Genomic DNA, 26,916 nt, shown 5'->3' on the forward strand with positions numbered 1-26,916 from the left:
CTATTTGAAGAGTGGTTCCAAAGATGATAGAGCTGACCTATTTCCGTTTGTGCAGATGATTACTCCAAAGATAAAACCACATCTTGCAAAATGGTCACCAAGAGACCCTTCTTCACCAGGAGGGTAATGCAGCATGGGAATAGGTTACTTCAAGTCAGTTGTGGAATTTCTGTCCTTGAGGCTTTTGAGACTCAGCCTTGGAAAAGCTCTAGATGATCTGAGCTGTCGTTGGTGACACAGGAAGCTGGCCTCAAGACCTCCCAGAGGTCCCTTCCAGCATCTCTTTGACTTCATGAGATAACAAATGAGCAGTGCAGAACAGTCATGCACATTAAAAACCAGAATTTGTTTCAGTCTTTGTACATTCTAGCTCTAAATGGATTTACTATACTGCGTGAGAATAGCTGTCAGATGAGGAAAATATTGGCAGTTTCTCTACTTGTAATAAGAAAAGTGTAATAGCTGTTTTGACCTCATCTTGGAGGACTCAGCCAAGATTTTCTGGAACAGCAGTTCACTAGCTTGGTGTAACCAAGGCTGGTTAATAACAGAAGAAGGATAATTGTGGCTTTCTTCCGGCTTCTGGTGATATTTTAGCCTTTTTTCTGGACCAGAAAGCATAAATGGCCAGAAACCCAGTGTTTCTGAAGATGAAGTTGAATGAGTCTTTGCTGCTAAAGATAGAGATGTAGTTAGGGACTACATAGAAGAGTGACTCAGATCTAGAGAAATAATGGATGAGTGCTGATCAGCATATTAGCATAAAACAACTCAGTTTCTTGCTCAACCTGTATGGCCTGTATATGAGGTTTGTGGACTCCACTATCAATACATCAGCGATGCTTGATGGCAGCCTTGAATTGATGAACTGCGAAATTGTCCTGATGCTTATAAATAAGTAAATAAGCAAAGGCTTCCTCTGTTGCTGTGATATGAATCAAATCAATGGCATATCATGATCTCAACATGATTTTGAACAGATAGAGCGCATTAACAGATTCCTGGCCCCTGGAGGTCTGCGTCATCTGATGTTCTACTATCAAGACGTGGAGGTAATGGATACAGGTAAAGCAACTTATACTCTCCTGCAACGTGTTATAATTGTGCTGAGAAAAAGTGCAAGGAAAAAGAGTTAAATTCTTATAAACTGAGACTTAAAGCAAGTCAGGCTTGGTCATACCAAGGCATTGATCCCTGCTCATGAAATGAAGATTGATGAAGTTACCAAAGGGTATTAATGCACTTCTGCTTATTGCTACTATAAAGCAGCGAAGTACTTCTTTGTGAGTTCAGCAGCTCTTGCCTGTGGGAATTTGTGTGAAAGTCACCTTTTAATTATCAAAAAGTGAGCAGTGACAGATGACCTTCTTTCTCTGCTTCAGTCACACCACCCGTTGGCCCTAGAAGTCATCCATTTCTTGGCACATGACCATCCGTTTAGGTGGTGCTGTTACATGACAAATGCCCTCAAGAGGCCCACATATGGGTAGAAGGGGTGCCACCCCATAAGTCTCTTCTGCACATACTCCTTTACCAAGTGCCCCCTGCGGAGAGACATGGACTTCTGGACACCTGTGATGGTGGAGTCTCTTTGATACTGAGATCACTCACAACACAGTATTTGGTGGTTTTAGAGTTTTTGTTTTCCAGCTCGAGCACCGAAGGAAGGGTCAGAAGCTGTTTTTCTGAGGTTTCCAAGGTTGTTTATTCTTTCTTATCTAAGAAATTTCTTCCCTGACCTGGTGAGGTCTGATCAACAGGTCGGTTTGAGGCACACTGCCTGCCCTCTGGGCAGGTCTTATATTTTATACTACACTTTCCAATACATGACACCTACATTGCACTGTCCAGCTTTCTCCCAAACCAATCCAAAAGTGCCATCCTAACCCAAAAGATGGAAGCCATGAAGAAGGAGAAAGAAAGACATACCACGCCCAAATTCCTCCATCTTGTCTCCAGACCCTTATTCTAAACAATTTTTTAAATTCACTTTTCTACCTAACAATCTAATTTATGCTCTACTTATTTTTTATGATTTGTAATTCTTCATATAAGGATGGTAATTTTTCCCAGGGACTGAAATCAAACCCACAGGGGTCTTGGGCATTGTGCCAAGGCTTCTGAGCCCCCTGCTCAGGTTTCAAAGTGTCCAGGGAAGCCAGGGGAATGTCCTGGATTCCCACAGACACCAAATCAATATGATTATGCAGAAGCAGATTTATTGTTTACATTTAATCCTAATTATACACTCTAAGACTACTGTCCACGTGATCACACATCTTTTGATTGGCACGTCCACTTGTCCACGAGGCCAGCCAAGTATGCCAATTGGTCACCATCCTGGTCTTCGCTGCCCACCTTTATCTTAGGTCTTCTAATCTCGGCATCCTGGTTTTCATTCTCTTCTCTCCTGATTTAGCATACTTTGTGTTTCAGCAACCTTGAAGGGTCTCAAAACAAGTTACATCAAAATCCCCCAAAATTTTTTCCCCCATGCACCTGTTATAAACATTGTTCTAAACTAAGAAATAGGCAAAAACAGCCAAACATGGGAAAGTATAGCAAAGTACAGGGAAAAAGCATCTAAGCAGCAAAATATGGACAACACCAGCTAAATATAGTTTGGCTGGTGCACTCAACCTGAACCATGGCCTGGACTTGTTCAGACATCTCCAAGGCCCAGCTATGTTCAGTATTACTACAGCCCCATGATCCACACTGTGAGGTTATAGACCGCCAGTACTTTTGACGCACCCTTCGTGTTGGGTTGTCTTAAATTATTAAAGCAGCTAATAGTTACTAAAAGGCTGTTTATTGCAAAGTGCATCAGTCTTAAAAGCAAAGTCACAGTCATCAAAGTCTGTGCTAAGTTTTGTTACACTATAGTCCCAAATAGAATCAGGAGCTGTCCCTGGGGCTCCCAGAGAGGGCTGGTGTTGCTGCTGGCAACTCCCATCTTGTTCTCGGGTGTTTAAGATAGTGGCAGAGAAAGCAATAGCTAAATAGGAAGCAATGGCAAAGTGATGGCCAAAAGCAAAGAGTAATGGCATAAAAGCACTAAATCTTCCCAATACATAATCATATATAGGATTTTTCCAACAAGCTAACATGTAAACTTGAACCACTACTTCTTAACCTATTAGAATTCTAATTTCTTAACAGACCAGGATAAATATAAACTACGTATATGATCTATTTTTTTCTATCTGAAAAGTCTAAACAATATTTGCACTGGAGTTCTATTTTGTCTAAGCATGGTCTCCCAATGAACTTCTGGAGCCTCTACTGAAAACTAGCGTGTTTGTTAACCTTCGCTAGAACTTGTTCTTCTACTCTGGTGTCTGGACTTTTTACTTACTAAAAGCACTCCAGCTCACACTAAAATTTTTTTACTGACTTACTGATTTGCTTACTTACTTACACCTAAACTTACGTGTGAATAACTTAATGTACTCCAATCCAGCCAAAGGTTTTAATTCAATCCCTGCACTCTGATCTCTCTCTGAAGAATTCAAAGAGAGACCTGGCTCACTGATTCCAACACCATGCATCAGGGGAAGCCTTCTTCTTCCTTACTCCAGAGGTAACTCAGGACCTGTGTGCCAAGGACATCCTCCTTTTGCCAATGGCTTCTCTCCCAGAGCCTCCAGCACTGCTGCTGTGCAGGAACAAAGGACTTCCAAATGACAAACCAATGTGATTGTGTAGAAGCTGATTTATTATTTACCTTATACCCTACTCATACATTCTAAAACTACTGTCCACGTGATCACACATTTTTTTGATTCGTGCCTCTATCTCCTTCATGTGCTCTGCATGCACCTTGAAGGAAATATGATTGGTTACAGTCCAGTGCTTCACTGTCCACCTTTGTCTTGATTCTTCTAATCTTGGTATTCTGTTTTTCAGCTTCTTCTCTCCCAGTTTAGCACAATTTATGTTTCAGTAGCCTTGATGAATTCTGGACTGTTTGATCAAACAGCAGAAAAAGAGCTAAAAATGGTTAGGCTGGTGCACCTGGTATAAACTGTGGCCTAAGCTATTCCTATACATTGCTACAATTCCCCCTTTTTCTTCTTGCACCAGCCAGACCTTTTTCACTGTGTTTTCTATCAAGTGAATCAACAATTTTAATATGCATGGAACAACACAAGGAAATACAATAATAACTAGTAGTAATAGCAAAACCTCCTTATATTATCTCTCAACCATCCAGTTGTTCCCCATCCTTCAAATCATCATCTAAACCCCAGTCATTCACAGTCAACTTCTTCTTGTTATCTTGCAGTTGTCTGAGCTTCTTTTGAATGGATGCAAAATGGTCAGAGAGGTTCATGCAACACATCCCTTTAAAATCGTCACACCCATGCCCATGTGCCAATAACAAAAAATCTATAGCAGCTCTATTCTGCAGTGTGCTGTGTCTAATATTATCTACATCAGTGAGCATCTGCTTACAGGGTCTCACCGCATGGGAAAGCAAAAGATAATGTCCAGTCTTTTAGAGAAATGTAAATAAATGACCATTGTTTTTAAGTCCAATTAGTTGAGAAGTAGGAGAAAGTCCATTAGCTGAAAGTGTTGATCTTTGACATCACTGAATGTCCATTTTGAGAGCCTGAAACAGGGAATAGCTGAAGAAGATTAGCAGGAGCACAATACCATGATGATGAGGCTTTTGTTGATAAGTTGCTTTTGTAAGTTTCCAGACAGGGCTATGTTTTGGCAGTCCTGTTCAGGTCATAAAAGTGGTTACCTAATTTCTGTTCTGACTGGGCCTCATTTTCTTGGAGGCAATTGATGTCTGGTCAGTTGAACAGATGACTATTTTGAACCTGCTGATAATAAAAACACATGCATATCTTCTCTTTAATGAGTGAATAAATTAGGCTTTGTCATTGTACATTCAATACATTGTACAATCACATTTGTCATTGTGCACCTGATATAAACTATGGCCTAAACTATTTAAGTACATTGCTACACTGCTGTTGGGACTAGCCAGGTGCTCTGTGACTTCTCAGAGGCTGTGACTGGTTGGTGTGAGTTCACCTCACTTGGTTACCCTGGATGTACATGAACAACCCTGTAAACCTGTCTATGTATATCTGTATAAATGTGTTTAAACTTAGGTAAACATATACCTTAGATGAATGTAAAAATATGGATTTATATTTCATGCATTTTCAGTATATATGTCTTTTCTTTAGTACATCTGTATATATCTAAAAGGGATGAAAAGACTATTTTATATGATATGAGCAATTTTAATAGAAGAAAATTTCAATGCACATAGAAATATGGTTAAATGAAAACACAAACCCAGCTACTACTTTAGGAATCTGGTTAGCAAGTTTTAACATGCCTGAAAATGAAGTGGTGAAAGTATAACAAAGAGAGTGTGAGGCAAGAGTCAAAGCCTAGAAATCTTGCCCATACCCACCTCCAAACCAATCAGATCACACTACAGTATAGTAGTATTTTGGTTACCTTTTGGGGTGTGGTGCTAATTGCCAGCTCTATGGAAAGCAGTTGAAAAAAACCACACGAGCAAAACCCAAATGAATTCACAGCCAGGTGTGCATTGGGTGAATAAGCAAAAGTCCCTAGAACATCATACACAGGAGAAAAAAAAAAGTAAAAATAAAAAGGTAGTGATGCAGAAGACAGTAGGGATTGAGTGGGTTGGAGACTGACTTTGTCCACAGCTGTAAGTGTAGTCACTTGTACTCTCAGGCAGTAAAACTTCTGCTGTACATTTTCCCTTTGTAGGTGGAGCAGAGTTTGTAAAAGAATTATCTGTATTGATTGTTTAGGTCTCTGGTTCACAGGCTGTCAAAATAAAAAATATCAGCTGTGGTGGTGGCTACTAATTGGTAAAGCTAAGTGAATTTTTGTGGCATTATGTGCCCTTCTTGGCAAGGGTACTTATTATGGCCACTTCATATGCCAGCTGGTTTTCTGACCCTGATGTGGATCAACCAATGTGAGAGTAGGCCTCCGGTGCTCTCAGGCACCAAACTTCGTTGGGTTATCTTCTAAATGAGCAAAGCAGCTAATAGTTGATGAAAAACTGTTTATTGCCAGGCACATCAGTCTCAAAAGTCACAGTCACAGGACATCAAAGTCCATGCTAAGTTTTGCATAGAGTCCCAATAGAAGCAGAAGCTGCTCTTGTCAAGGTCCTGGGAAGCTGATGTGCTGCGGCAGCTCCTATCTTCTTGGGTTTTGATGGCGGCGAGCAAAGCAAAGCAATAGCAAAATAGAAAAGCAATGGCAAAAAAGCACCAGCTCTCCCCCAGTGCATACTCTTATATATAAGATTTTTTCCAACAAGTTAAGACACAAACTCGGACCACCACTTCTTAACTTATTAGAATTCCATTTCTTAACATATTATAAACTAGGCATACTAGGCATATGATCTATCTTGTTCTATCTGAAAAATGTAAGCAATATTCTACTAGAGCTCTCTTATGTCTAAGCACTGTCTACAACTACACTCCTGGAGCCTCCACTCCGAACATTAGTATGTTTTTCAACTTCACTAGAACTCACACTTCTTACTCTGGCATCTGAACCTTTCATTACTAAAAGTGCTGAGGTCATTCTAAAACTTACTTACTGACTCATTTACTTACACCAAAACTTAAACGTATACCTCACTTTATTGTGAGCGGTTTTAACATACTTCAAAACCATCCAAAGACTTTAATTCAATCCCTGCACTCTGATCTCCTCTCTGAAGAATTCAGGGAGACTCCTGGCTCACTGGCTCCAACAAACCAACACTTCTATTAGGATAGAAGATACTCCCATGAAGGGAGCATGCAATAAATTTTGTGACTGAAAAGGAGACTGTATCTATGAGTTCAGGAAGAAATACTTCAGGGTATTAAGGTGTCATTTAAAAGTTTGAGTTCTTGCAGTGTTTTGAAGATCACTATTAATGTGCATTTTAAAAACTTCTAGCACCCTTTTCAGTAAGAGTATGTATTTTCTAAAGAGACTTCAAGTTATACTACCTACTTCACCCTTACAGATTGTGGGAAAACTCTTTGTGGGTTGACTTTTACTGGTCTTACCTCTGTAATTACTTGTGGCACTTTGACTCTGGCCAGATGCCAGGCACCCACAAAAGCTGCTCACTCACCTTCCCCTGCTACAATTGGACAGATGAGAGAAAGTTTATTCAAGGTTTCATGAATTGAGATAAGGGCTGGGACAAAGCACTCCAAGGCCAAAACGGGATTGACTTAAAGGTAGTAAGTGAATCTATTGCCAACTAAATCAGAGCAGGATAATGGGAAGTAAAATAAGCCCTTAAAAACATCTTTTCTTCCCCCAACCCTCCTTCCCAGAGACAGGGCAGGAAGACAACGGTGTGGGGGTGCTGGTCAGTCTGTTACCCAAGGTTTTCTTTCACTGCCCAGGGAGAGAGAAGTCCTTCCCCTGTGAGGTCCTTCTCATGGGAGACAGTTCTCTGTGAACTTCCCCAACGTGGTTCCAATCTCATGAGTAACTGTACTCTCAGAACTGCTGGAATGTGACACCTCCCACAGGCACACAGTCCTCCCAAAACTGTTGTGATGTGGTTCACTCTTCCAGGGGTGCAGTCCTTCAAGGACAGGCTGCTCCAACCTGGAAGCAGGGCCTCTCTCCACTGGGTCTCCCACTGGATCAGAGCCTCCTCCAGGCATCCAGGCATGAAAAGCTTTTGATGCAAGAATGGCAAAACTAGATTAAATATTTCTTACTGTGCTATGAAGACTCTGAATGCTGCGTACTTTCTGTGAATAGTTCCATGAGGTGCCTCCAGGAAACTGGGACTCGGGCACAAATAATGACTGAACTGTTGGTGTAGAAAACTTTTCTTTGAATAAATAAGCAATGGGTCTTACTTGTTTCTTTGTTTGAATCTGTAGAGTACTTTGGCCTTCCAGGAATAGGAACAAACTCTCCATTGACCAAGAAGAAGAAACTTAAAGTATTTGTGACAGAGGGAAAAGAAGTTGCTTTAACTGGTGTATGCATTTTCTTCATTAGATCTAGTTTTTCTAAACCTGTCACAACTGAGAATATCTACCAAGTAAGTCAGTGACTGCTTATCTCTACATAATCTTGTCTAAAATTTGTTTTTTTTTTTACCATGGGGTATTTGCTCTCAGCATATAATTTGACAGCTCTTGACATGAAGGAATGAGTAAAAGGATTAAATGAAACAGGACAAAAAGGGAGGGGAATAGAAATACAGATATTTTCTTGTGGTGGCAACTTGATGTGTATCAATTATTGATATGAAGAAAGGATGCTAAGGAAGAAAATTTAAGATACTCTGTAATGACAGTAATTAGTCATCACCTAAATACCGAGGTGTTAAGTTAAAAAAACAAAAATTATTTAAGAGCGTATATGTAAACTGTATGTAACTAAGTTTTTACTGGAAAAAGACCCCTTGTATTGTGTCTCTTTCACAGGAGGTAAATTTTAATATGATGGATATAGGTCGAGATGGCTTATTAAAAAGTGTTGAGCAGTTGATTTTAGAAATATTCATTCCAGCCTTACAGTCTATGGACCATGGCTGGGTTGAACCTCAACAAGTTCCCAGTATTAAGCAGGACTTCCTTCATGCCCTTGAAGCATTTGTTAGTGTCCTGTCAGGAACTCAGCAAAGTCTTTTGGAAAAGGTAAGTATGTTCATGTGGTAAATAGAAAGCGAGCTAGTTGTAGAATGTTTTTGGCTCTGGACCTTTTGAATTAACTACTTTTGTAGATTACGCATAAAAAATGTTTTTGTTAAACTGGAGCATAACCCAAAACTTCTGTTTATTGTCATCAGTGACTCATTATACTTTGATCTGTGGTTTTAATAGTTCTGTAGGTGCTTCTGTTCTTGTTTATTCTGGGGCCAGTGCTGTGCAGCTATTAACTTCTTGACTCTCCAATGGCTGTGGTCACTCTTAAATGTTGACTGATTGATGTATGACAAACTGTTGCTTTAACTGGTTGATTTCTACTCAGCTTTTGTGAAGGAAAGACCACGAGAGCACAGCTGCCTGGCTGGTGAATTCTCCAGATTCTAGAGTCCACTTCTGGCTCAAATGAGTTTAATTTAGATTGAGCTGGAAATAGGAAGTGAGATACCCCAAGTAGTGCAACAAGTCAGTCTTTAAAGTTCCTAATTTAGTTGTCATGAACATTCAGCATTTCATATCTTTTAACCTTATGTTTTAGGTCAGCCTGAAGAAATGTGAAATGTATGACCTGCAAACTCTAAGAGGACCTTCAGATTACTTGACGGTTGCAAACAGCATAGAGGCTCTTGAAAAAATGGAAGTCTGCATGAAAGAATGGACCAAACAAATTGAACAGGTGATACATGGGACAAATGTGAAATACGACAACATCTGAATCTTGGGAGATGAGTTTAATCCTGTTGGTGTTACAACTGCCTTTCTAAAAATTTGGATGAGTTCAATCTTTTTATTTTAAAATACTCTTTTTTGTGCTTTTACTTCTCAATGGGAATATTACCAAGAGCTTTTTCCATCTACTAGTTAATATAGGATACACAGTTTGGGAAGCTTAGTCCCCTGTCTTTGATAATTACCTGTTATTAAAGTACAAAAGAGTTAGTGGTTCCTAGTGGATTTAATGAAAATAAAAAGAACACAGTAATTGAGTGAACACTATTCTCAGTGGTCCCATTTATATTTTGAAACATGCTTTGCAGGTTTTTTGCAGAGAATGTAACTGTGTAATGGTGCACTTGGAACAGAAGGAGCAAAATTTCTTCTTTAACTTGGAAATAAAAGGACCAAGCAAAATCAAGGTTCTTATATGAGGTGGGGGCTAAGTTAGGTAGTTTATCAGGCGAGGTTAATACTATGTGTTAAATATAGAATTAATCCATGCTACCTCTGCAGATAAAAAAGACGAGCATCACTCACATTACTGTATGATAAAAGGTTCTTGCAGAAAATGACCAATTGAGAAAAGAAGCAGATGACCTTGGACCACGAGCAGAGCTTGACTATTGGAAAAAGAAATTGTCAAAATTCAACTACCTTATGGAGCAGCTGAAGAGCACAGATGTGAAGGCAGTGCTTGGAGTACTCACTGCTGCTAAATCCAAACTGCTGAAGGTTTTTATTTTAAATTATGACAAATATAAAGACTAGAAATTCTCTTTATACCCTAACTCATTTTACTAATGTATTTAACGATACTGGTGGAGAAAATATTGAAACATCTTTAGCTTTTGTTTTCTTTTTCCTTCTCTATTCCTTAGCCTGAGTAGATAAAGTTTAAATCTAGTTCATTTTTTTGAAAAAGGCTGGGAATCCCCTCAGTCTAAAGACTGATAATGTACTTCATCCACATGGCCCAACAGAAATAAATAATTAAAAATATTTGAGAAGTTGATTATTAAATCAGAATATTGAATTAATGAACTGGATATTTAATGATGCAAAAAAAAGAATCCCCTTATTTTTTAAGCCTTGTTTTTATGTTGTTACAGTGCCTGTCAAAATTGTTTGTGGAATCATAACTTCTTACATTGACATAACAAATTAAAAGTTCCACTGCCAACAGAAAATAAGTAAATAAAAATCTTGTATCATCAAAATAAGATGTGGAATAAATAGTCATATATCCATAATTCATGTATTTTACAGTAGCTTGACTGCACACTACTGCAGAGTGGTCTAAACCAACTGTATGTTCACAGACAAGTTACTGAAACAAGACAAGGACCTCATCGTGAGTGAACAAGTATAATTCTGAAGCAAAAGATCTGTGCTTACAAATGTATTTAGAAGCTAATGACAAACCAAAACATTTTTTTTCTGAAATGCATACTTTTATTTATTTTTTCAACTTTCTGCTCTTAGAAGTGGCGCACATTGGATATTCGCATCACAGACGCAGCAAATGAAGCTAAAGATAATGTGAAGTATCTGTACTCTCTGGAAAAATATTATGACCCATTATACAATAGTGATCCTGTAAGCAGAACTTTTAAATTTTCAACATAAATGTCTTGAGACAAACAACATGAATATATTCTGTAGGATGGGTTTTGAAATGAAACAGAAAATTTTACATATGCACCTCCAGTCTGAGATTTTGTGCAGTTGTGGTAAAAGTGGATTAATGGGAATTTCTGGCTACAAAATAAAGTACTTCTTATTTTTGTACCATAGTATCTGTAAAGCTTTTGCTCTGATGAAGAAACTGCATTCTGTACTGTGGAAGAAAGTGAATTCCCTAAGATGATATAAAAAGAAAAGTAAACCTAATGCTATGCTAAAGACAAAGTTTGATCTTTTGTCTTTGTGTTGGTGGTCAGGTCATAGTTAGACTAACATTTACAGGGAAATTTTCAGCTTCTTGGGTTGGGAAAAGAGAAATAGGATTATGTACATATTAAGACAATTATAAATCATCTTCTCATACTATAGGATGAGAATGCTTAGGATGATGCAAACATAACATGTAATAAACAAACCCAGCCACCCTGAAGTACAGGGCTGGAGGAGTCTCTGTCTCCCATTACAGTAATTTCACGACCATAAGGCGCACCGGACTATAAGGCACACCCCCCGGGAGCTGGCACATTTTGCAACTTTGTAGATCAGATAAGGCACATGGGACTATAAGGCGCACTTTTTTTTTGCAGCGAGGCTCCGCCCCCAGCTCCCCCTGCGCGGTTGCTGGCCGAGGCCCCGCCTCAACCGGCAGCCATTGGCTCCCGGGCCTGCTGTAACCGGCAGGGCCGGGCTATGCCCACCGCCGCTCCATGCAGCATTCCCAGGGCCCCACTGTTCCAGGAGTTCCCTGGTGCTCCGGGTGACCCAATGCCGGCAGGCTTGCCCCGTGCCGCCACTGCCCCGATTCCGGCTGCTTACCCCCTCCCCGCACGGCAGCCACTCTGATTCCTGCGGCTTTCCCCCTCTCCGCGTGGCAGCCGCTCCGATTCCGGCGGCTTTCGCCTCCCTCACGCGGTGACCGCTGTGATTCCGGCGGCTTGCCCCCTCCCCGCGCGGCGGCCGCTCCAATTCTGGCGGCTTTTGCCCCCACTGCGCGGCGGCCACTGTGATTCCGGCGGCTTTCCCCATCCTCGTGCGGGGGGACGCCCTGATACCGGCGGGGCCGCCCCGCGCAGGGGCCATCCCGATGTCGGCGGGGACGCCCTGATGCCAGCAGGCCCGCCCCGTGCGGGGGACCCCCCGATGCCAGCAGGCCCATCCCGCGCGGGGGACGCCCCGATGCCGGCGGGCTCGCACTTCTGGGGTGGCAAATGTCGCAACTTTGTACATCAGATAAGGCGCACCGGACTATAAGGCGCACTTCCGGGTTCGAGGGAAAATTTTAGTCAAAAGGGTGCGCCTTATAGTCGTGAAATTACTGTATGTGCTAAAATAGGTGGAAAATTATTGCTTTTATTAAAACTGGTTTTGCAACTGACTGTTCTTACTAGTCAAAGAAATATGACTGGTGACCATGAAGACTCCAAACTTTGACCTGTCCTAACTTCCTCTCTCTCCTCTGAAGCTTTTCCCAAAACCATATTGCTTCCAAAGAGTGCTCTGGGCAGCCATGTTTATTTGCATTTACTGGGGGATATTAGAACAGTGTATTCTTCCAGTGTTTCCAATCTGCTATTTGAGTTTATCTACTGAAGAGTTATTGGGTTATGATACCCATAAAAACAGAGTACAAGCAAGTGACTATACTTGCTACTGGCATTGTGCAGGGTCTGTTGAACCGGTATGCTTTGTGGTTCCAATGCAGGTTTTCACCAAGGAAATAGGGGGGCCTGCTTTGGAGATGTTTAGTTTTGTCATGGTGTAGCACTTGGATGAAAGCCATAGAGGCATGGAGTGTGAAGCCTTTCCTTTACTGATATTTACCTGTACAATTTTGAGAATGAATTTGTCAACAGAGTGAAATTGTCATTGCCTTGCAAATTCAGATGTAACAAAGAGCAGTCTGCAAAGTCTTTATCTGAACCACGTATGGATGGAAGACAAGACTGCTACAGTTTTGAAATTATACTTTTCTTAAAAGTATTTAGTAAAAGGCATTTCTTGTCTATGCAAAACTTACTGAAGACCAGGATATGGAGGGATAGAGAGGGATATGGAGAATTAAAATGGGTGTGATTGTGTGACCTTGGCTATGCATCAAGCATTCTCTCATTCATGGGATGAGAATATAACATGAAAAGGCTCATGTATTTTTCCATGACAGGACCACAATTTTTATAATCATAGGCAAAATAGACTCAACTTAAGGAAAAATGTCTTTATTGATAGTGAAAATACATTTGGGTAGTGACAAGCAAAATCAGAAATTAAAACCACATCTTTTCACCGCCAGGCTCAGCTTTACCCCTTCAATCCCTCTTTCTCTTCCTTCTCTCTCCAAGTGGTGAAGAGGTTCTCTTTACATGCAAGCTTACATCAGGTTTAGCAACTCAGCATATAAACATACTTTTTTTGTGAAAAAAGGGGTTCTTTTGAAGAGGCCTTTACTTTTACCAAATTTCACTCACTGATCTGAATTCTTCTAGCCAAGACTTTAGTGAAAATTTTTCCCCAAAATTAAATTCCAATGCTTGGGAAATGACATAGGATGGGCAACTCTGCAGGAAAGGCCCAGGTAGACAGGGACAGAACCGTTCTGAAGACAATGTTCATAATTCTCCTGCATTTACTAATTAGATGTTGTGCCAATGTGTGGTAACAGAGGTACTGAGCAGAGTTTGGACTCTGTGTTTCTTTCCAGGTGTCCATGCTGGATGCTATTCCAGGACTCATAAATGCAATTAAAATGATTCAGAGTATCTCTCAGTATTACAACACTTCTGAAAAGATCTCCTCACTGTTTGTGAAGGTTGGTGCTCAGTGGGAAAAGAAATATTCCCGGATTGTTTTCTGTGTTGTTGCTTGAGTGCAAGAGAAAACAGAAAGGAACCAAGCAATTGGAGAGGCAGCACTTCAGTCATTTTAATGCTGCTTTTTGAACATATAAGGAATTGGAAATAGTGATAAACTACTTCAAATTTAGGACTTATTTCATGTAATTTGGAGTTGTAGGAACATTTTCAGACTTAAATTTTACCCTCTGAATGCACACAGAATAACTTTTTGTTGCATGTTTTGCCCATTATGAATGTTTTTTTTGGTAGAACCAAATATGTTAATTCACATTGCCCTTAAATCTCTATGTGTTTTTTGTAAATAAGGAAATGGATTGGAAGGACAACCTCTTCTTTACCATTTGTACTCTCGCGGGCTTTTGAATTTACCTTTGCCTTCAGAAGAGACAAAGTCTTATGACTTTGTAGCCTTCAATGCTATTTCAAGGTTGGTAGAAGATGTGTAGGTTTAGGATGAACATAGTTAATCAACAGCATTTTGGTTATGTCTCATTCTGGAGGCAGGGTGCTGCAAGGAGGACAGTCTATTGATGTGGCTGGTATTTGGTATTGCTATTTGTCAGGCTTTAGGTCAGTGGAGTCAGAAGAATGGGGTCAGACTGAGAGAATGGCAAGACCTGCTTTGTCTTGAAATGCTTTCTTTTCATGAAGTTAAAACTGCTTTTAGGTGACTAATCAGATGATCACAGCGTGTAAATCTTACATTGCCAACAACGGCACAGCCACCATCTGGAATCAACCACAGGAGAGAGTTGTGGAAAAGCTACAAGCAGCTATTAGACTTAAACAGGTAGGTGGGAAGAACACATAGTTTATAAAGTATATTTAAGGGAGCAGGAATATGAAAATTTTTATGTGAGAAAGCACTGTTATGGTGAAGAAAAATGAGTTAACTGAAAAATATCTACTAGAACTGGAATGTTTATGCTAGGCATAATGAGGAGTTTAGTATGTTGTCTGTTGATCTTTTGGAAACAGAATTTTGATGCTTAGTCTATCTTAACTATGCTGAAAGGAGAATTGCTTGGATTTTCATGCCCGATGAAAATTTCATACCTGATACTACCTCTTGGTAGTATCTTCTCACTTGATGTGGAGAGTTATGAAATAGAAATTAAAAGAAGGAGATTTACTGAACTGAATATATTCCAAAGATGTGTGGACAAGCTATACACTTAGAAAGGGTGATTTAGTGAACTGAAAATTCAGTTGGCCTAGACTTGTCAGGAAGATAGCCTTTATTTTTTTGAATACACTTCTGTGATAATTTTAAAATTTTATTTTTCTTTGTTCCTTTTTTCCCCTTAAAGCATAGTATTATAGAATAATTTGGCTTGGAAGAGTCCTCAGCATGTATCTAGTTCAACCTTCAGCTCAAAGCCAATGCAGGGGCAGTTTGAGATCAAACATGGTTTCCCAATCCTTTATCCAGTCCTGTCTTGAAGTTCTCCAAGGATGGAGAGGATTGGACAGCCTCTTTCAGTGTTCAGCTGTCCTTGGGATGAAAGATTCTCTCCTTATATCCAGTCAGAACCTCATCCATTTCAATCTATGCCTTTTGCTTCTTGGCTTCTGTCCATGTGTTACTGTGAAGAAAAGCCTGACTCTCTCTTTGGTAACCTCCCTGTACACATTGGGAGCTTCATACAGGCTTTCTGCATTATTTTTTTTTAATTCCTAAAACATGCTTGCAGGACTACAGCTTTATCCTAATACCTCCTGAAGCAGCAAATCTTGCCTAGTTCTAGCATAAATTAGTGTAAATTTGTATGACATCTTACCATCAGCAATGAACACTAAACTTGTATTTTTCTATAAAGATATATCAAATTGTCCCATTGCTGCATGAAAATATGTTGAAAAATTAGGTATTCATTTGAGTCTTATTGGTTCCAGAAGCTTTCAGAAATTCAACAGATTGAAACTTACAGTTTGAATCACTAATAATGTAGCAAAATCTGGACTCTTTGTGTTGATATCTCCAAGTGGGGTTATTCATATCTAAATGTGATAAAAATAATGAACATTTTATTATAAAGAAAACCACTATTGAAATAAGCTGTTTCAATCAAAACTGTTGACTATGTACTTTGACTCTGGGAAGAATTTAACGAGTTTGGGGTAAGGTTTGGGCCTTGTTACAAATGCGGAATGAAAAGTGGAAGCTGCCATGATGCAGCATTAAAACTTTGGGAAGTGATTTGTTCTTGAAAGTGATTTTTGAACCTTGATTACTCAGTTAAACTGCTTAGCATGCAAACGTTTTCAGTCTCTGGAAAATGACTTTCATTTTAGTTATTCAGTAAACGCATCAAACCCTGCTATGGAATGGAGGGAACAGAATTTCACGCTAGCTAAGGATATGTACAAATACATATATGTGCAGTTCAGTCATTTGATGAAGTGTGTAATCCTGTAATGGCATTGATGGGTTCGTTTTCAGAGGCAAATTCTGTTACTCTCTTTTTAGTGTTCATGATTGTTTATTGATGAAACTTCTATTTGCTAACAGGTTAGGATAATACCTGTCTGTGTAAATTTTGTTCTAGCTAAAGACTGTCTTTTGTTATACGCTTGACATTCTTTTAAATTTTTGTTTTAAGGAGTATCAAAATTGCTTCCACAAGATAAAAGAGAATTTGGAACAAAATCCAGCTGAAAGACAATTTGATTTTAGTGAGATGTATATATTTGGAAAATTTGAAGCCTTTCATGGTCGTCTGGTAAAGATAATAGATGTTTTCAATACTATGAAAACCTACTCAGCTCTACAGGAATCTAAGATAGAGGGATTGGAAGAAATGATCACAAAATATCAGGTACACTTTAGATTTTGTAAATTGTGTCAGTCAATCTTCAACCTTTAAAAGAAAACCATGAAAATTAGGGAAGTGTTTATTGAGCGAAATATTAACTCTTTAATAATTGTACTAAAATTACTGGGCAATAGCAATATAAATATGTGTTTACTGGGGAAATGAACAGACAAGATGAAAGGGGCAGGTGGACATTTGAAAGAAGTATGCTAAAATCAAAGCTGATTGAAAAAATCAACAAAGTGGGGTGACACTGTGAAAGGAGTAATAGGAGCATGGTTTTGTGCTATGATCAGGAGAAAAAATGAGAAGTGCTACATTTCTGTCTCTACAAATATTGGGCTAGCTGTGAGTGGTCCTTTTCTCGTTAGTATTACTGTGCAGCTTTCTTTCCTGATTTTTTTTAAGAGAAGTGTGACTTGAGAAACAAGGAGATCTTCTAAGAATATAAAAGTTACATTCTTTTCCTTCCTTCTCAGATAGGTTTCTTTTCTACAAAATGGACTCTCTCCTGCTTTTACTGATCCTGAGTTAGCTTACTTTTTTGGGTAATTTTATTAGTGCGGTATCATATTTATGGCCCCTGTAAATATTAAAATACTTTAGAAGTATTCAATGTGTGGACTTTGTAGACAGCTTTTTGAGATCACATATGATACAGTGGGTGTACAGGCAAATATGAAATTCTAGTTTGCTTTACTCAGTCCTTTGCCTTTTTGTTATTGTCAGGAGTCAATCAGGCTGCTTTAGTGAAATAACTGTAGTGTCAAATGTGACCATTCCATGGTCCTTCCTGGGTTTGATTTACTCCCTCTGTAGTCTGGGGTTTTGATTCCTTGAATACATCCTTCACAGTAGCCAGTTTTCCTCTTTCTTCTGTTCTATAGCCATCTGAGAGTTAGCCAGGACACAGCTGTCAGGGTAGCTTAGTCCAGGACTCTTCCATGTAGGCAGGACAGGTGTGGACTGCTCTAAATTTTGTTTCCAAGAGCTGCTCTCCAAAGCTGTGCCACCAGGCTTCTCAGCAATCCAGGTTGCTGGTAATTTTCAGGTCATGCAATGAAGGTACTATTTTGGTAGGCTGGAACACAGAGATCTAATTTGTTTGGGGCATTTGTGTTTGAAAAGCTACCTGAGACCATCAGCCCAGGCCGTGAGGCAAACTCTATACAGGTACACCTCACCATCCATTGCAGCACCCAAGTCCTTAAACAAGAGCTTTGTGTGAAACCCAGGTGCTGTAAAGTCAACTGTGTGTTGGGATGAATAACGCTCAGGTAAAATATACTACATGGAAGGTTCTGGATAGGTTGTATAAAGGGCAGAAAATGGATCACACTTTTTTTAAAGTGAGAAAATTGAGGTACTGAAGTATTTGACATGTACCATAGATATAGTTAGTACGTGAGTGATTATATGTCTCTTAAAACATTTTACAATAGGAGTTTACTATTTTACTGTTTTTTATGCTTTAAAACTTAGTCCCTATCTAGGATTTGCTTGTTATTAGAGGAAAAGATGGGAGTTTTATTTACAGCAATGCAATACGCTGAAAATATGCTGTGTTCCATAGTTATTCTGTGGTAAACTACTAGGATGTTGAACAGTAGTTCATCATTAAAAATTCTTTATCTGTGTCTACAGCTCAGGGGAGATGCTGATTAAGATATACTTTCATGTGTGTAGACAAACAGCTGTATAAGAAAAGACAGGAATACTAAGTTGTGGGCTACTGATGTGCGGCATCTTACTGTGCTTTTTGAATAGTCTATTTATATATGGAATCAGTTGTTTAAAGGATGTAGAAAATAATAATGTGAAAATATTTTTCTCTGTTGAACTTTAAGTTTTGAATAGAAATGAACATGTGCATGACAATGTTCAATGAGTAACAAATGTGTTTGACGAAAAGTAAGTCTGAATTTTCAATTCTTATTGACTTAGAAATAAATATTATAAATTAAATTTGAATGGATATTATTACACCAACTAAATTCCTGCAAATATTTCTTTTAAGGGATTTGCTTATATTGCTCAGTAAGTACTGGGAACTATTAGCAAAGGTAAAATGTAAGCATGCACAGTCTGTTGTGCTAAATGTTTTGTCTGGTAAGTCTTTTTCATAGGGCATTTTTTGGTAATAGTTTTCTTTTTCTGTGAAACTGTTTAGAGCATTGTTGACAACATGAAGAATAAGCATTATGATGTCTTGGATCAGCGGAAGACTGATTTTGACCAGGACTATGAAGAGTTTTGCAGAGACATAAATGATCTTCATGTAGGTTTTATGATACAATTAAGAATTTAATTTACTGATGAATCCTTATTATTCTCTCTGAGTTTCCACCAAAAAAATTATGCAAATCTCAAAGTTTGTATTCTGAAATGGAAAAATTATTCTATTTCCACTTTAAAGCTTCCATTATTACCTTTCAGACCAGTTTAATGGAATGGGCCATTGAAGGTCTCCAACAAAAGGATTTTTCATTACTGTGTGCTAACAAGAATAACAAAAATGGGTGATTTCATTGAGTGAATAGGAGTGTAGTACAAATAAGTCAGATAATTAACTTTCCAGTAGTTCTGAAATCACAAGTTGGTGAAAGGAAAGGGTATCTGCAGAAGAAAAAAAAATTAAAATGGATGCTTGTCTTGCTTTGGCTGCCAGGGAGGTAAGCAAGCATTCTTAGCATGGTAAAACATTGGAGGGTACAGAAGCTTTTGTTGGTTGTGCAGCTACAGAGGGAACTTGGAAAGAAAATGCTTTGAAAGTTGACTGTGTTTTGTTTAATTATTGTGGGAAGGAAGAAAGGGAAAAAAATACACACTGAGATCAGTTTCACATAAACAAATTATCTTCTAATATATTGCTGTTAAATCCTGTTGAACAATACCTGGCATATTTGACGTTTGTTCCTTTTGGACTTCTTCAATTTGGAATTATTTATTCTTCTTCAGGATGAATTAAGGAGTTTCATGGACATCACCTTTGAAAGTATTCTGAACACTGAAAGGGCACTGAGTGTGTTGCAGAAATTTGAAAGGTAATATGTGCTATTTAGATTGCTAAAACTCTGCCAGGCAATGGAAATAAGACATTGAGGATGGTGGAATGGGAAGGGGGTAGGGAGCGGGGAGCAGAGCAGGAGGCGTTTTCTTAAATACAAACGAAACCAACTCAACCTCTTTACTCTCAGCTGTTCAACCCTCTTAAGAGTTGTCTTAGTAGCTTGAATGAATAAAAGCCATATTTTTTGTATCAGAAAATGCAAAATATAGGTGGGTTTTGAACTTCATCTTTCAAAATCAGCTTAAGTGGAGGAAAACTTTGTCTGTTGGCATATTTGCCTTAGCTTTGTGCTTGAACAATGACACTAATTTGTTACCACACTGCAGTTAGAAGACAGTAAAATGCTTTTATTAAGAAACAGTGAAATTTGTCTTTATAAAATAATACTGTTGCAAAACAGTCTCACTCTTTATTCTGTCAGTTTTTGTATTACAATCTGTTTAATGGGATAGACAGCTAGTGGTGAATTGGTTACAGTTTGCTGCACATAATTTCAGCCCAGTGTTTGAAAACAGTGACAAAACAGAAAATGTGTAGGCTTACTTGGAAACTTTTATCATCCGGTCTAAATCTTTTTTGCTTGGAATCAGGTTGTGACAGCATTTGTTCAAGCTGAAAACACTGCTGCTAAAGTAGTCATTTTCTAAAGCATGCAAGGGAATCTGGAACAACTGTATTTTTCAACAATGCATTAGAAAGATTTCAGAAATGTTGAAGGAATTTTTTTCATGATTATTATTTTTCTAAGCAGATTGCAAATCCCGAATCTTGGCATTGATGAAAAGTATCAGAAAACATTTCAAAACTATGGCCATGACATAGAAACCGTCTGTAAGATCTACACTAGGTACAAGAGGGACCCTCCACTGGCTCGTAACCTGCCTCCAATAGCTGGCAAGATCTTGTGGGCACGCCACCTATTCCATAGGATCAAGGAGCCCATGGAGACTTTCCAGAGACATCCAGCAGTGTTTCAAACACCAGATGGCAAGAGCATAATCCGCAGTTACAACAGAGTAGCAAAAGTTCTTATGAAATTTGAGGTGATCTACCACAGGGAGTGGCTTCAGCAGGTGAGCCAGTTGATTTTGATCAATATATTCCTTAAAGAAAAAGTTTAAAAATGGTGGAATCCCTGATTAGTAGTCAGGTATGCTTAACTGTAGACTTATGAAGACTCTCAAGTGAGAGATGGAATAAGAAAAGTTATTTTACAAGAAAGTGTTCCTGTTAAAAAAATAGGGCCTGTAGTACCTGTAGCTGAATTAGGAACAACTGAAAGACCTTAATTATTACTTAGAAAGAAAACATATAATGAGTATCCAGTGGTAGGCTTAGCTGCCCCTCTGTCTCTGCCATATTCTTAAAAATGGTGCAAGGTCATCCGTGTGTGGTGGGAGGAGTTTTGTCAGCTGGTTGGCTTAAGGTGAAAGCAGACACAGAAGTTTCCTCTGCTCTGGACAATACGCATTTTATTTTGAGTGATAATCCATGGGTGCACTCTTGTAGATATATATGTAAAAAACATCCAGTCTGAACAGATAATAGCATATTCAGTGCACAAGTGGGCTTTGAACCAGTTGTGGGTTAATCCTAAAGGGCACACAAATGCTCATTCGCTTCCCCCCATGCACCCCCAGTGAGTAGGGAAGAGGAAAGGAAAAGCAAAAGCAAGAAAACTTGTGGGTGAAGATAAGTTGTTTAGTTAGTGAAGAAGTGGAGAAAGAAAGGGAAAAGAAAGTGCTGCAGAGGCAATTCCTCACCATCTCCCAGGGGTCAAACAATGTCTAACCAATTCTGAAGCAGAGGGTGGCTAACCCCTTCAACCCCTGCCTTTCCCTTTTCATTGCTGAACATGATGTTACATGGCAAGGAATATCCCATTGCTTGTTTTGTAACTCTCTTTTGTTATTTCATCACATCTGCCTGGTTTTGTGCCCTCCATCCCGACTCCCAACCCCCAATCCATTCACTGTGTGGGCAGAGTGAGAGCAAGAGAAGGCCTTGATGCTGTGCAAGCACTGTTCACCTGAAGCATTAGTGTGTTATCAACTTTGGTAACAAATCTGATGACACCATTGCTATGAAGAAAATTAAGTGCCGACAGAGAAAATTAACCCAGTCAGAACCAGTACAATGTAATTTCATTTCTTACTGACAATTTTGGGGTGCATGTGAGTGTGGGAAGGGACACTTAACCCTAATGAGGCTGTGCACCATCCCGCACTGCACCCCATGAGCTTGTATCCCAGCCCAGCAGTGACTGCCAATCCCTGGCACACCAGAGGCACTTGTCCACACCCACCTCTGGAGCCCCTAATCCAGTTCCTGAGGGGACAAATGACTGAAAGTCCCACCTGTGGGAAGGGCCCAGGAAGGCTGAAGGGTATTTAAAACTGAATATGAGGCTATCTGATGTCTTGACTATGACTCCTCTTGGAATTTCTATCTGAACCCTGCTAGAACCCAGGAGATGATAGCTATATATGTGGTATTCTATATATTTTTCTGTCTCTCTTTTTCTTTCTTCTTCCAATTGCCTGTTCTTGGAATTTTTTGAGTAACTTAAATTCAAGTAGGCTTAGAGTTTGCGAAGTTGGATGGGCCAAGTTAATACTTTGAGAAGCGTTTTATGTTGACTGAACATTGTACTAAACCTTTTGCCAAAGTTCTATGATTTTCTAAAGTTACCAGTAAAGTCTTTTTTCTTGTTTTGATCTTTTGAGAATATCTGGTCAGTATTTCTTCCATGCATCCAACTCTGAGTTAGCCCTTTTTATGTGTCTTGCTGAACGAGACCTTAGAGGCAGAACACATTGTAGCCTGAATATTCTTCAGAGAACATGGTTTACCTTAAATTCTAAATCTCATTTGACTCATTTTGCCCTCTTGGGTTTTGTACATAGAATCTCTGACTATCTTTATATTCTCAGATTACTTCTGCTGGGGCTGCTTTAAAGCCTTGAAATCTCTGCAAGTTTCTACTATTGCTTTGGCATATTTTTCACTTCCAGTTTCTTTGCTGCCTTGTCAAAGAGCATCTTATAGAAAAATTTACCTCAACCTTGCAGAGCTGAAAAGTAAGGATCAGAATCTCCAGATTACAGTTTTGAAGATAGTGTAACACCTGTCATTGCATTTGCCTGTTGTTTTTGGCACTCAGGCCCAGCTTTTGGAAATCTCTGGTGCTGACAAACATCAGTCTTCTCAAAAATAGTCTTAGACCAGCTCTGGAGCCAGAGGTACCAGCTGCCTTTTCTCCAATCTGAGTACATTAGGTTTTCCTGATCCTTCCTTTTTCACACTTGCACTTGACATGTGGTGTGAAATGTAGTTTAAAGAGTCACCAGATTTGATTGTCTGATACTCTAAATGGGAATTTTTTGTGCCAATTTGGTATAGTAAACCAGGAAAAAGGATTGCAATATTAGGGTACATAGAATATGCTGTATTGTTACTTTGAGCTGAATATGTATTATTGATGATTAATTTGGAGTTGAGTTCAAGTTGGGAATCAAGGACCTGAACAGTAGTGCCTCAGTTGTTTCAATATTAATTATATTTCAGGTACATCATATGCAAATTTGGCACCATTAACCTGCATATGATTGGTCCTGCTTCTAGGCAGTAATGAAAACTGCTATTGTACTTAGAAAGGTCTTTAACTTCAATGCTTATTCTGATAACATAGGAAACTCATATTTATTTTCATGTACTCTGCACAGAGAGCTGGTGCATATCCCTTGTATTTTATGGAATGAATTGTAATGCTTCAGGAAGCCTTCTGTATTTATTTAGAGTTTCTATCTCAGACAAAGCTTCTTTTTTGATTCCAGTACTGAACTGGATACCTGCATCATTCAAAGTATACGGATGGTAGTTTTCACTGCCTTGTCTCATCTATAAAGACTAAGCAGAATGTATGATTCTTGTGGGGCTACATCGACCCCTTTGGCTAGACGATCTAGTGATCAGATATTCTGATGTATACCATGCCTTGATGGAGCAGTCGCGCACATTTGCCTTTCATCTTTTGTAAAATAACTGTAACATCCCAAACCACTCCCCTAAAGTTGTGCCTTCCTTTATGAGATTCTGATTCTAACCTGTACTATAACAGCTTGTCTGTTTTCTCCTGTAGCACTCAAATCACACTTGGCAGCTATATAAAGTTCCTGAGCCCGCTCCAACTTCTTACACATTAGGTGGGAAAAACGGAAGGTGGATTTGAACAAAATTTCAAGTTTGAAGCATACACAAATGCCTTGAAAATACATGAAAAGCATATTCATTTTAACATACATGCACTTATCTACCAGGTATGGCAAAAAAATGTGACTACTGCTCTGTAGCCTCTTCTCGAGGCAAGAAGAGCACACAGGGATGTGGACGTGAGTGCCACAGAACACAAGGTGGAGCTCCTGCTCCACTCCTGAGCAAAAGAAAAACACGGGAGGGGCAGGCGTCCTGTGGGGAGTACAAATGGAACATGAATAGGGCTGTAGCTCCTACCAGTTTTTATTCTTCTGTACAATGTAAATAATGTTAAGCTTAGTGTCACCTTCTGAGATTTCCAAACATTCTTGCTCCTCTTTTTCCCGCTTGTTACTGGATGGTTAACATATTGTAAATCCAGGTTTTTTTTAAAGCAACATATTTAATTATGTATATACATACATATATATACATATATATATATATATATATATATATATATATAATTGCTATAGCAAATAATGTTCAACTTGGACATATTAAAAGAATAAATTACCTGGAAGTGTAGAAGTTACTATAATTATTTGGCAGTGTAAGATTAGTGTCTTCAATGTATCCCTTATTTCCATTGCTATTTTCTGTTACCATAACAATGAAAGAGAAGAAAATATAAACGGGAGAGGAATAAAAATATATTTATATACATACTTATCCTAATATGAAATATTATTATATTATTATATTATTATAATTATAAATTATAAATTATAATATGTATTTTTATATATATAAGCAGGAGAGGAAGACTTGAGAGTGGGAATAATGAGTATGAAGCTCAGAAATGAGTACAGCAAGATTTGCTGTTGAACTTTACAGAAGAAAATCAGCTTCTTTTTTAGGCAGTCAAGCTTTTTTTCTTTTTGAAGACTGATGAGAGTGGATAGAGCATGACGTCTTCATAGACAAAAATTGATTAGATTATTTCTTGAAAAATGCTGTTTAAAATGTCTTGATAGTACATGATATGGCTGAAGAAAGCAGTATACTACACTTTATTTTAGACATTGAAAGGTGATGCAAATTTTCTGTGCTCCATAAAAAAATAAAAGTGTGCTGGAAGATATGAATGGGTCCTGAAACTATGGCCTAGGAATACTCTCAATCTCGATGTAATGTGATGCATGAAATCTGAGGAATGAATAAAGAACAATAAACTTACGTCAACAAAAGGACAACTGGAAAATAAGAATAGTGGCAAAGTTTTTAATGAAGGAAAAATTTACCTGCCTAAGGTGGGATTACTTTTTGGTGTCAACCAAATTATCAGTGTGTGATATGTGTGATATGTGAAGAGGTTATCCAAGAATACTTTAATTCATTAAGGAGGTTTGTGTGCAGCCTTATTGCAGAATACACAATAAGTTCTAAAGAGATGGGGGTTAAGATTTAAGATAGTTGAAGCAAGAAAATCTATGGCTCTGATTTGATTTTGAATTGTGAAATGCAGCTTATAACATCCAAGTCCCAACAGAAAAACATCTGTCAGATAAATAGCAGTTTGGTTGTTAAGCATTTGGGTCCATTACACTTTGTGTTAATAAATTTTTGTTTTGGATTCATATACGGTATCAATATTTGTCACCAGTACCTGATTTTAATATGTGCCAAAGAGGTATTTAAATGCAAACTGAAGTGTTTTGTTGTGGTGGCTTGTCTGATCAGGAATGATGACTTTATTTCCTGCAGGTTGAATTAACTAAAAGAGGACTTCAAGCAACTCTCTTGGTAAAAGCTCCAGAAACAGGAGAATTATTTGTGAATTTTGACCCTCAAATATTAACTTTAATCAGAGAAACAGATTGCATGGCTCACATGTGCCTTGAAATTCCACCATTTGCAAGTGTTATTCAACAGCAGAGGAACTGGTACAAGAAGATTGTCAACAATTTGCATGTGGGTTTGCTCTAGTTATTTTAGGTATTTATGCTGTACATTAAGATGCCTAGGTTCTATTTTCTTATTTGTATGACTGTCTTGAGGCACTTAAAATTTTTTCTTGGCTTTATGTTTTCTGTGAAGTTACTTTGTAGATGCATGGATTTGGGGAACCTCTGCAGAGTCTGAAAGAGATGAGAATGGGGAGGAAAGGAGGCTTACAAAATGTCTAGTACTTGTTTTCTAAATGATAAGCAATTCATCTCTCCTCTAATAATGAAGTCAACATTGGGCAGCATTTGTTTTAAGAGGATATCTGGGGTGGAGGAACAGGTGGTATGCTTTTAAAAAGTGTAAAGCATGCAGCAAATAGCTTTTTTTTTTCCTGGCACTGGTGTTTTACACAGATATCTGTGGAACAGTTTAAAAACAGTAGATGAAACTTCCCTTTCTGTTGTCTTTTAAGTCCTTTAGATAATTTTACCTGCCTATAAGCAGACAGGATTCTCAATGACTCAAGATGGGGATTCAAAAATAGGTGTCCAGAAACCTATAGTTTTAAAGGGCTACTTGATGCTGAAATGAAAACAAACAAACATAAGTCATATAGTCTTTATGTCTTTCAGTTATAGTGTTATTGCCAAACATGTGAAATTAGATCAGTGGGTTAAAGAGGCATTAGAAAGAAAATAGTATAATAAAGTTCTCATAAGGCTGGTCTTATTAGAATTCCTGGAAAGTTCACTTAGATGTATTTTTCTTCTTGGGCATTTTGTCTTCTGTAATTCCCATTTAAGACTGAAATCTCTAAGATTTTTCTGTTATATGGTTTAAGCCCAGTAGGCAACCAAATATCACACAGTTGCTTCTTACACCCCTCCTTGGAATGGGGGAGAGAATCTGAAGGTTAAAATAGGAAACTTGTGAGT

The 26,916-nt window shown here is 38.6% G+C and overlaps 1 protein-coding gene across 1 annotated transcript in view; it reads left to right on the forward strand.

The window, feature by feature from the left end:
- The window catches only part of DNAH5 (dynein axonemal heavy chain 5), a 157,979-nt gene that overhangs the window by 36,591 nt on the left and 94,472 nt on the right, over nucleotides 1-26,916 (forward strand). Inside the window, exons 5-17 of the mRNA XM_033058468.2 lie at nucleotides 981-1,065; nucleotides 7,926-8,089; nucleotides 8,478-8,690; nucleotides 9,238-9,375; nucleotides 9,972-10,148; nucleotides 10,899-11,012; nucleotides 13,798-13,905; nucleotides 14,619-14,741; nucleotides 16,555-16,770; nucleotides 18,938-19,045; nucleotides 19,726-19,811; nucleotides 20,589-20,910; nucleotides 25,799-26,005. Of these exons, the coding sequence (XP_032914359.1) occupies nucleotides 981-1,065; nucleotides 7,926-8,089; nucleotides 8,478-8,690; nucleotides 9,238-9,375; nucleotides 9,972-10,148; nucleotides 10,899-11,012; nucleotides 13,798-13,905; nucleotides 14,619-14,741; nucleotides 16,555-16,770; nucleotides 18,938-19,045; nucleotides 19,726-19,811; nucleotides 20,589-20,910; nucleotides 25,799-26,005 (2,061 nt within the window). The remainder of the gene's footprint in view (nucleotides 1-980; nucleotides 1,066-7,925; nucleotides 8,090-8,477; nucleotides 8,691-9,237; nucleotides 9,376-9,971; nucleotides 10,149-10,898; nucleotides 11,013-13,797; nucleotides 13,906-14,618; nucleotides 14,742-16,554; nucleotides 16,771-18,937; nucleotides 19,046-19,725; nucleotides 19,812-20,588; nucleotides 20,911-25,798; nucleotides 26,006-26,916) is intronic.

Source organism: Catharus ustulatus, chromosome 1 (assembly GCF_009819885.2).
Source record: "Catharus ustulatus isolate bCatUst1 chromosome 1, bCatUst1.pri.v2, whole genome shotgun sequence".
In the NCBI taxonomy this organism is placed as follows: Eukaryota; Metazoa; Chordata; class Aves; order Passeriformes; family Turdidae; genus Catharus; species Catharus ustulatus.